Below are 12,186 nucleotides of genomic sequence, written 5' to 3'. Positions count from 1 at the left end.
TGCTTACTAAAGGTTTTTCAATGATACTAACTCCTCTATATACCGACGTTTAAGGAAGCCATAGTTTTTACTACAGCGAAGTCCACTAAAAAAAATGTTCAATAGATGTAAAATATGATAACCCCCACCCCACCCCTCGAAAAAAAAAATCCCCCCCCCCCCCCCCCCCCCCCTATTCCTGGCCGCCATTTATCATATAATAATGTAGTACATGTAATAACTTTATATATGCCTATAGCTACGTAAAGCCTACCTGACGGGAAACTCAAACACACGTGAATCGGTCGTCCATGCAGTGCTGGTCGGGATAATGATCGAGAGACGAACACGGTCCTTCCTGAATTCCGCATCGGAAAGTTCGAACACATCGGGATATGGTGGCGTCCATTTAACAGCTTCATTTTGACGAACATAATGTATTTGTTTGACTTCTGTAGTTTTTTCTATGACTTGACTGTCATTTACAAAATCAGTGATCTTTTTTTGCTTCGATATTTCGTTATAACCATGTGGACTGACGTCACGTACGCCTGGCTACGCGCCTGTTTTACTTACCTGGGGGTTATCTTTAAAGATAATAATAAATTCAATATTGTACAAAAACAACTTTCAGTGCAAGGTCGAAAGGCTGTGTTTGCATTACTTAAAAAGTGTAAAAACATGAATTTAAATTGTCATACATTAATTAAACTTTTCGATACCTATGTGTCCAGTATATGGTGTTATGCATCCGAAGTTTGGGGTTCATGCAAGGGTCATGATATTGAAAAAGTACACTTGGAGTTTCGTAAAAAGATTTTATGTGTTAAAAAATCCACATGTAATGTAATGATTTATTTTGAATTGGGTAGATTTCCAATTGTGTATACCCAGTGTTATAATGTAATTAAGTACTGGTTCAAGCTATTAAGTTCTAAGAATTGTATCCTTAGAGCTACATACGATGAATTAATGTATATGCCAAAGCGAAAAAGTATATTCAATTGGTTAACTTTTGTAAAAGATAAACTTTTTTCACTCGGTCTTGGCGATATGTGGACAAATCAAAATAATTTAAATATTTCTGTAGACTTGCCATATATTAAGCAAAGAATTTTTGACGCTGCACGACAAGACATGTTCGCAATATTAGAGAATTCCTCAAAATGTAATTTGTATAGACTTGTAGTAGATGATATATCACTACAACATTATTTAAGTAAATATATAACAAAACGCAATAGAATTGCTTTTAGTAGATTACGTCTCTCAGCACATACTCTGTACATTGAAACTGGTCGATATCAGAATATTGGAAGAAGTGAACGTTTGTGTAAAGTTTGTCAATCTGGTGACATAGAAGATGAATATCACTTCCTCTTCATTTGTCCAAACTTTCAAGCCTTAAGATCAAGATGCATTAAGACGTATTATTGGAAAAAACCATCAGTATTTAAGATGATACAATTAATTAGTACAACTAACTTCAAAGATTTAACAATGTTATGTTAATATGTATATGATGCCACACAATTAAGGAAAAACTTGATATAATTGAAAACAATTTCACAGATGTCCATTCTCTACAGGTATTGTTATGTCACTGCGATATCGCTGTGACCGCCAATTTATTGTATTGTATATACGATTTTGTATGTGACATGTACTGATGAGCTGTAAAGCTTAAAGTCAATAAAATGAATTGAATTGAATATTGTATAAAAATCGTATGTGATATATATGGCTTGGTCGATGCCTCCATAATATTTATATATGTTTGTCTATGTCAATGCCATGAAAATGAGTTGTGAGGAAGAGTACCGGGAGCTGGCAACGGTGTTTGGTGGATTTGAGATATTTGCCGAAACGGAGGGATCTTGGCGTCCAGAGGGATCTTGGCGTCCACAATTGAATGATCTTTATAGATTCCATGTTAGATTGATCTTCTCTCTATTTTCTCTTCCTCTTACTAATCTGTGTAAATTGAGAAACATCCATCCAGCACTTTTCAAACAAATTGGTTTGGTTTAGTTTGTTTGACGTCCTATTACAGCCAGGGTGATTTAAGGACGTGCCAGGTTTTGGGGGTGGAGGAAAGCCGGAGTACCCGGAGAAAACACCACCGACCTACGGTCAGTACAAAGGGAACCTATATATGAATTTTTGAGATTTAGCGATAATGGCTGTCTGTTGGCCATGTTGTTTTCAGATTGGTCCCAAAAATGCAATACGAGGGACCAAGAGGAACCTACATATGAAATTTCAGGAGGATCCCTTCTGTACTCTCTGAGAAATAGCGATAACAAACTTCAATTGTCAAAATCTAAAATGTCTGCTTGTCGGTCATGTTGTTTTCTGATTGGCCCTAACATGAAATATGCATAACCAGGGACCAAGGACAACCTACATATGAAACTTCAGAAAGATCCCTTTGGTACTTTCTGAGAAATAGCGATAACAAACTTCAATTGTCAAAATCCAAGATGGCTGCCTGTCGGCCATGTTGTTTTCTGACTGGTCCCAAAATGAAATTTGCATAACTAGGGACCTAGGGCAACCTACATATGAGATGGTGCGCTAAAAATCAGATGGTGGGCTAAAAATGAGGTCTTAATTGGTATTAGTTCCAGAGAATGGACTCAAATATATGTTCTTCATCGCACAACTGTATCATATGTAAAATTTTAGGAGTGTATTTTTTAATCATTCGTGATTCACAGCCCGATTTCCGTCTGAGTTAAATATTAATTCAATAGTTCTATATGTTGTTGAAATAGCATAATTATTAAGACATAAATTGAAATATTAAAGACACTTGAATAAACTGTATATTTAAGAAATAATTAACGATGATTCGTGTATTATTGCAGGATATACAACGAGGACGAGGATATTTTGCAATTAAATTAATAACGAAGGCCGCAGGCCTGAGTAATTAATTAAAATTGCAAAATATCCGAGTCCGAGTTGTATATCCTGCAACAATACACGAGTCAAAGTTGATTATTTCTATTCTACCATGTACTGTTTAGTTCTTAGATCGGCCTCTTTCTAATAGAAAAACAGCAAAGAAACCCCGAGAAAACCTTGTGATTTATTTCTTGAGTATTACATTATTTGTTGATGAAATATACAGGCAATACAGTACTACGATCAAGAGCATCTTTCATATGGCATTGATTTTGAAAATAAAAAAAGGGATAAATTTTTTTTTTTTAAAGTGGGCCTCCGTAGGATTCGAACTTGCGTCGTGATAAAAATTAATTAAAGACTAACCCATTAGCCCACTAGGCTATGTTGACCTTAAATAAAACGGGTGAATATTAGATATATAAAATTGTTACAGCCGTGACTCCCGACCGTGTATTATTGGCACGAGCGTGGGTTATTGGAAAATAATACATGGTTTTAAACCAATCAAAACTGGCGTTGCATAGCAAACATGGTAGAATATTCAATAATCAACACAAATGTTGCTGTATTGAAATCATTTAAGAATATCTTATTTTGATATACTTGTACATATATTACACCGTAACTTTTTTACACGTTTTATAATTCCAACATCCTCATTATGCAATTTCCACATGAACTTGTATAATACAAAATAAGAATAAAAAATAATGATTTAATATATTATCCATGGTTATACATTTACATAATATGCAAGAAATAGTGAGTGCATGGCACAGTAGAATGGTGATTTGCAGTTTTATGTGGTATTTTATATTAATTATACAAAGGCAACGCAATTACCAGTTTGTATTATTACTTTACCTTGATAAGTAAGATTTTGAACTATATATGATTGACTACTTAGATTCAATTTCTGTATGAAATATTTATTTCATTTTTGTTGCTATTATAGCGTGTGTTATATAGATTTACTGGGCGATACGACTTTCAACATAATTCAAATATACAAATTACTCCATCCTACTCTTTAAGTCACATAATACATTCACCGTTATGGAAATAATTTCTACCAGATATGAAGATTAATTTCTCACACCTGGGAAGATTTATAAGTTGACACACCTGTGTATCTCTAACCGGCCAGTGTATTGAAAGATTTCCTGAGGCTATACCTGAACTGTCGTGGTAATCAAAGGGTGTCACACCTGTATCAGCAGGGGTGAGGAGGGGAGGGGGGAGGGAGGTGGGGTGTTGGGTGTAAACCTATAGACCTCCATTTTTCACCTGCGAGATATACCCAGAATTTCCTAAGACTGTCTTTATATTAACTTTAACTAGATGTAAATCATCTTTGATTGAAGGTTTAAAGATACAGTATAATTTATCGTTTTGTATCGGATTTGAAAACTGAGCTAGATCTAGTTACACTTCTTTTGCATTAAAACATATGTACTTGTGCAATAGTGCATAGTAACGATCTATATCTTGAACAGATGGATCTTTATCTGGTAGCTTGATACAATCCAGTAAGCGTTTAACACAACATTTATAATTATGTATTGAACCATTTTCTAAAGCTCTTTTCCATTTGTATTTATTACAACGTGGAGAACTATTCACAGATATGAATTTAGGTAAACGTATTGAACAGACTACAGGACAATGTTCTGACAAGTTTTTGTAGTCATCTAAAACTTTACAATTTTGATCAAGGTCTATACAGTTCGATTCGATCAATATATGATCAATTGCAGTGGAATTACCCGTTTCAGGATGAAACGTACATACAGGACCAATGCATTCAGATCCAACGTTTACTGAAACCATATTTATCCTTTCTAAAAATATCTGAAAGGACCGTGAACTGTTTGTATCTGTAAAATTATATCGATCACCTCGTATTTTCACATTTAAATCACTTATTATAAACACTTTGCCTTTCTCCGAATATATATTATACAAAGATTCTAAAATATCAATTTGTTCATGAAAAGCTTCAATAGGTCGTGAAGACGCAGGCATGTATACAGAAAACCAGTACGAATATTCTCCATTGTGTGACTGTAACTCAAGTCCAACAATTCTAGGACTATCTATGATAATTTCCTGTACGTTTAGACAAGACTTGTATAGTAGGCATACACCGCCTCTAATACTACACCTGTATCGGTAGGGGTCTAATTCATGAACAGGTTTTACAATACATTTATAACCCGAATCATGGAAGCTATCAAAAAATGACAAATGAAATTCTCGCACCCAATGTTCTGACAATCCGCATATATCAATGTCATAGGTACTGAGACAGTCTAAAAGATAAGGCGTGCCGTCCATTATACCCTCACAGTTCCAACACATGGTATTGACAAATTCATTTTTGGTCATTATGCTCATTCCAGAATACATATCGTGGCAACCAGGGACGTGCATATATACCTGTCGGCCAAAAGTTGGGATTGTCAATAATGTCAGTACCGTCATCTAACACATTCAGCTGAGCAGAGGCTGTGTTTTTATACCATTTCTCGAAATAACGAAGAAATGTGATTTTGACACCATTGTCTTCCAGGAAATCCCTCATTGCATTTTCCGAAGCTGTATATTTGTTTATTCCATGTATATAATACCTTTTTACACGTTTTTGTTTAACCGGTATAAATCCTACAAACTGATCGCTCAGTTTCTGTAATGACTGGGGAGTAGGATGACAAACCGACGATGGACAATGGACATATATCATTATTGACAGACCATCAAGCTCATGTGTCTGATTATACACAATTTTAGAAACACTGTGCATGTTCCAAATTCAAATCACAGGTACTTGTGGACATGATTATTTTTTTTTTTTTAGAATTAAGCATGCGATTGTAATACAATTATTTACTCATCTATAATGAAACATTTGAATTAGAAACATCATAATCATGTCCACAAGTACCTGTGATTCAAATGAACTGAAATCATTGATATATATATATATATGTGTGTGTGTGTGTGTGTGTGTGTGTGTGTGTGTGGGTACAGAATAATTGCAATCAGGACTACCAATTTGGGATTAAGATTAGGCTGTTAGACTTTAAACTTTAATAAACATTAGTATTAACTTTCTTCACAGCATTTCGAAGGAGGCAAAGGACCATCAACTCTCTTTCCTGATCCATTACCAGCTGATGGCTCAAGAACAACTCCAGCAAGGCCATTGCCAAAGAGAAGATTGCAATACTCTGACAAAGATTCTTCAGAATTGGATGTTAAAAAGAGGAAGAAATTGCCACTGAATGAAAACACAGAGATGTGAGTAGAACATTCATATATATCTTTATTACAGGTAACACATTAACCATGTAATATCGGTCTCTGATTTAGATATGTACATGTGTCACAGAAACATAAACAGTCATAGTGTTTCCCCTCATCAATATGAAGGTATATGCTTATTTTGTTATTGTTCATGCATCATTTAATTCATTTTCCTTTCTTTTTCAGCATAAATTGTGATGACGACAAAAACACACAGGAGCAAATACCTTCAACTTCTGATTCCACGACACAGACAGAAGAGAAATGTAAGCTATTTATCAAATTAGATAACTAGATAAATAAACATACAGTTCATAAACGAGGAGCATATTCCTTGTAAAAAGTTGACAGCTTATACAACATGTCAGTCATATATGGAATGTCTGGCAGTATTCTTTGTACAAACAAGTCACAATGCGTGTAGACAATGAACTCGCAGAAGTCGCATCCAGTGATCATGAGCTGACCTTGAACTTGAGCATAGTACTCGTGGCTTTTTTTCAAGTTCATCTTCCCATTCACTTTCTCTAAACAGAAACGTTGAGCCTGGTCACATGCATTCGTAATTGTCATGTTCCGTGCAGAGAATGGGCACTTTATCTCGGCTATCCCACTTTGGCCATCACAACACAACTTCCCATCAGGGGACGCACCGAGAAATGAAAATTCAGGGTTCACAACAAGTCCACATTCATGAAAATGCCTGGAAGGGAATTGTTTTAGATATTTTCTCTTTCCGCTACTCTCCGTTCGTTTTCCATATTCTAATGGTGCTGAATGAATTTGTTTAGTATCAAATATTGTGTCCAAAAATGACGAAGAAGGTTTTGCTTTTCTTTTTAATATCTTGCCAAAATTTGATGATGTTACTCTGTTTTTTCTGGAGTCAAGCCATAGTTGAGAACTTGCCTGGGCTCTAGTTTCTATTTCAATTTGAGTAGCTTGGTCCTGGTCAATGTGGTGTTGCTGGTTTAAGTCCTTAAACTCTATGGGTAATGTTATTGGTGGTGGTTTGGTCACACATGTATCTCCACATCCATCTGATGATACTTGGACTTGTGGCTTCTTTAAGTTCCTTGTCTGTAATTATTACACATAATAATATTAATATAACATGGCGAGTGATTATATATATATGTATGTAATAATGTATGTCATTATAAAGTGTACTCATTGTCAATTATTAATTTTCAGGGATTTCACCTCTAGATCTACTGGCAGTGACCACAGAGCTTCATGAACTACAGGAAGTTGTGAAAAGTCAAGAACAGCAAATAGAGGAATTGCAGCAATCCAGCAAAAGTGTGCAAGGTTTTGGCGTTAAACAAGTTCTTCAGAAGGAAGGGAAGATAAAGGACGTATTCAAATTCTACACTGGAATAATGCATGTGCGTTTTCTTGCCCTGCTCAGCTTTCTTGTTCCCCCTGGATACAAGGTACCTTACGAAAAAGGGCGAAGAGACATAAAACTGTTGTCGGACCAAGATGCCCTGTTTTTAACTTTGTGTCGGTTACGTCATAATTTTGGCCTCAAAGATCTAGCAATGAGATTTGGACTAAGTGCACAATCTGCTGGGGTAATATTCAATACATGGATAGCCCATATGTATTTCAAGTTGGGACAGTTATCAATATGGCCTCATAGAGACACCATCATCAGCAACATGCCGAAAGAATTTAAGAGAGACTATCCAACAACATTAGTGATGATTGACGGAACAGAACTTAGAACACAAACTCCTTCAGCACTTGGACTTCAGAGTCAAATGTACAGTGACTACAAGTCAAGTAACACTTTCAAAGGTTTAATAGGATGTGACCCAAATGGAAATGTTACATTTGTTTCTGAGCTACATTCCGGTGCCATTTCAGACTAATCAATAACCGAGGAAAGTGGATTTTATGAAACATTGAAGGAGATGAAAAAGGTTGGATTCATTGAAAATGGTGACTCGATCATGGCAGACAAGGGATTTAAAATTCAGGAGGAACTAAATAACCTAGGACTTAACCTGAACATCCCACCTTTTGCCAAGTCTGGCACTCAAATGACTACTGCAGAAATTAAAGAAACGCAAAAAATTGCAAAACACCGTGTTCATATCGAGAGACTCATAGCAAAAGTGAAGACATTCAAAATAGTTTCAAATAGAGTGCCAACAAATTTGTTTCCAAAAATTAATGAAATTTGGTCAGTTTGTTGCCTTTTGACTCTTTTTCAAGATGTCTTTGTAAAAGACAAACAGTGAAATACTTATAATTACCTGGTATGACAGAATTGATCCCAGAGGGAGTTGTCCAAAGACTTCTGTTGTTAATTCTGGTGCAGAATTAAACATGAGATGCTGAAGTGGTGTCCCATTCAATGCAGCCAGCTTTAATTTATCTGCTGTAGTGACTTCTGGCAATCTGCAGGAGAAATATGATATTAACAGATGATTTTTATGTCACACAATTTCCAAACATTTTGCTATTTAAAAAATAGATCAAATTAAAAAAAAGATGTTATGTTTCATAAAGAATTGCTTTGTTTCATTTGTTTATAGAAGAGCTATTTTTGGATTATCATTGCATTCTGAAATCTGAAATCTGAAAAATATGTTTTCTGTATGGACATATTGAGTTGATCAACTCACTGAAAAACGGTGATTTTTTTAGAGTTTCTTTAGATACCTGTAGTAGCTGGTGATTACCTCGCTGCTCTACGTCATGCACATACATATATACGGCATCACTTATTTGGTGCCATTGATTCTCAATTCAATTTATTTAAAACTTTATCTTTGTAGTAGCTGGTGATTACCTCACTGATCAACGGGAAAAGATAAATTCGTTTGGCTCTTATAGGTCAATGAGTTAAATGATAATTAATTGTCAATTTGTGTAGTACTATTACCTGTAGTTTTCATCTACTCCACATGTCAGTGGTTTTCGTTTCCTGTCTTCCTTTGGCCTAGCCACCACAACCTGATTCAGAGGAACAGGTTGTATTTTTGCTCCTCGAGGAACATGCCACTGTTGAGGTACACTGGTGCAACTCTGTTGGTCCGGTACACAGGAGAAGTTGTGTAATTTAAATCCTTGCAGACTTTTCAAAAGACCAACTATGTGTGAACAATGGCCATTCAATCTGAAAATTCAGAAGAATCAATTATTAATTAATATAATGAATTACTTAACAATATTCATTTATTATGAAACCAATAAAATGTTATGAAAAAATGGTCTATATGAGAAATGGGGTAGCTAGTATTGCCTCTCGAGTTATTTTAATCTAATTGAAAAAATATATATGCTTGCAATATCCAGTTAATTAATTTCAATGAAATTGTCATGATAGACAACATGAAACCGAATATAATAATACCAAAACTAGTACTTAGTAAAAGATCTTTAAAAATATTAAGGCACATGTACAGTAAAGAAAAAAAAATACATCAAGTGTAAGTACAGTTATACGTAAGATAATTATTGTTAACATATATTTAAGAGTATTGAGGAATTATATTGTTAATTACATGTAATATTTTATTAGGATAAATTACAAATGCAGGCTGTTAGCCCCTATCAATATCAATAAATTGAAAATAAATAAATAAATAAATAAATAAATCATATCCTTCCGGTGCAATGTACATGTAGCATTTCAATCCTTTTTGTATATTTCAAAGTTAGTTTACTTTAAATTAAGTCAGTAAATCATAAAATTAACTATTCTCAAATAGAACAAAAAATGCCACAGCCAGTATTCAGTTTTTGGTTGTATTAATAAAAAAGGAATGTTGAATAATTCTTTACTAGCTATAGTGGGTATCAGGTCAATAATGATTGGATATTGTCTACAAAATGATGAAATTTTATGCATAATATACATTTTCTTTAGATTCCATAACAGCCCCATCTCATGTTAAATCGCAGGGAATTAGCCTATTTCTATTATCAATACCAATGAACTTTTATAATAAGAACAATTTATGTTCATGATAAATGTGTATAAATTTATAATGATATTATATAGGTTATATCTCAGTAATTTAATGCTTAGTTTATTGTTTCTTACAAAATGATAGTAAATGATTTTATAACATTGTGTGGGATGTGACACCTGTACGATAATTATTTCATCCGCTGTCGTAAACACCTAATTACACAAGGACATCGCACACCCGCTGACATTTGTCATACCTGGCTGATTTTCTCGACCAGGTAACGCGTGACACTTGTGTATAAGTGGTGATCTTAGGTTGGCACAAAGGCCCGAAATGGTCATCACAGGTAAACTGACGGCGTGAAGTTAAAACAAAGGTTCAATAACCAGAAATTGCTTACGACGCCATCTTTAAAAATCGTTACTGCATAGATTCAATAAATTCCAAGAACTTTTAAAATAATTAATACCTTCCGTAGAGTACTCTTGAAATAGCATCAGACTACATTATATCATATTTGTAAAATGTGTACTTACCCAACTTTACAAGAACAAAATGACTGCGAAATCGTTTCTGTCCCGATGTCAACATGAAGCCGATGTGGTTCCTCAGATTTTCGCATTGAACGCCAGCATCTTGCATCAACTCTTACGTCATTCTCAGTCTCTTTGATTTTTATATTGTGGATATAGCCTTGACTAAAATAGTTTAAACCCTTCTGCAGCACTTTATCTGATAAAGATTTACTATCGGGTAGAAAGGAAGGCGATATGTTGTCTGGAATTTTTTTCAGCGAGTCTGTTGCTGCTGGAGCGGCCGCCATCTTTGATAAAGCTTGGGGCGCACAGCAACAGTATCTAAGGGGGCGGGGCTTATCTACAGATCTCGGATCTATGTATTTGGGCAGTTTCGGAGTTTAAATGTTCATTTCCGGTTCTGCCTGGCGGACGGCTGGTTCCTCCTCCCGTTGAGGCTACTGTTGATAGCTTGTGACTAGGATGTCGAGCGGGTTGCGTGACCAATGCTGCATAGGCTGTGCGTTGATTTTGCTCGGTATCTTTAGGCACTGTATGCGGTTGATCAGTGTCTCGTCGAATCGCACTAGCATATGTATGCGTTTGCTCAGAAGATTCCGTGGACGGCTCATGGTCTTCACTACTCAATGGATCAAATCGATTAGATGTTGAAACTGAGTGCGGTTTTCCCTCTTTGAATGTATTTGTGTCGATTCTCGCTTTCTCAGTGCCATTTGTGGGTTTAGTTTTCTGTTTACTTTCTATTTGCAAGCTTGGTTAATTGTTGTTGGATATAGAGAGTGCGGTTTTGTGTCTCTTGTAACGCGCCATTTGTCCTTTGTATTTCTTCTTCTACTGACTTAACTTTCTGAGTCGCCAGTTTAACTGAAGTTTTGCAACTTGCCACACCATTTAGCTGGCAGTTGTCGATTCTCTTCGAAATCGTTAGGAAATCCTTTATGTTTTCTGCTACTGTTTTCACTTCTTTGCTGAGATTGCACATTCTGTTACCAATATTATTCTTGAAATCGATTATCTCATCATTTATTGTATTCACACGCACATCAATACACTTTTTGTTTTGTGTCCATGCTTCTTCATGTTTTTTGGTTTTATCGCGTGATTCGCCAAGTTCATTTTCAAGTTTTGCGAGACGGGTTTTGCAAGAAATGAGATCCTCTAGCGTTCTTTTACCACGTGTTTTCGCTTCTTCTTTTTCTTTCCCTAATTTCTGTAGAGACGTCTTTAGTGCTTTTATTTCATTTTCGTTTTTTGTAATTTCACTTTTCATTGAGTTTATTACGTGTCTGTGTTCACATTTCATGTCGTTAATGTCCACCTGGACCTTTACAAGAATTTCTCTCAAACTTTGGAGGCTTCCAATCTCATTTCCCGAATAGTTACATCTAACCTGGGTATTTTCCGGTCGTTTCCGTGACGGAATTACGTCGCCGAGATCTTCGGTGTATTCACCAAAAGTAGCTCTAAATAGAACGAAGATGTCTCTGGTTAACTTCAGTTCTACAGATTTCGCTGCTGATGAG

General features: G+C 35.4%; 1 protein-coding gene across 1 annotated transcript; it reads right to left on the bottom strand.

Moving 5' to 3' along the window:
• Positions 1 to 6,197: 6,197 nt before the first annotated feature.
• On the bottom strand, positions 6,198 to 11,016 carry LOC117318872. Its single transcript, XM_033873802.1, has 4 exons — positions 10,664 to 11,016; positions 9,095 to 9,328; positions 8,463 to 8,607; positions 6,198 to 7,278 (listed from the first exon to the last, which is right to left on the bottom strand). Exons 1-4 carry the CDS (start codon positions 10,948 to 10,950, stop codon positions 6,511 to 6,513), a joined length of 1,434 nt encoding a protein of 477 aa, XP_033729693.1. The 5' UTR covers positions 10,951 to 11,016; the 3' UTR covers positions 6,198 to 6,510.
• Between the last annotated feature and the right edge of the window lie 1,170 nt (positions 11,017 to 12,186).

This window comes from Pecten maximus, unplaced genomic scaffold (assembly GCF_902652985.1).
Source record: "Pecten maximus unplaced genomic scaffold, xPecMax1.1, whole genome shotgun sequence".
Lineage (NCBI taxonomy): Eukaryota > Metazoa > Mollusca > Bivalvia > Pectinida > Pectinidae > Pecten > Pecten maximus.
This window is presented reverse-complemented; position numbering and strand designations above follow the sequence as displayed.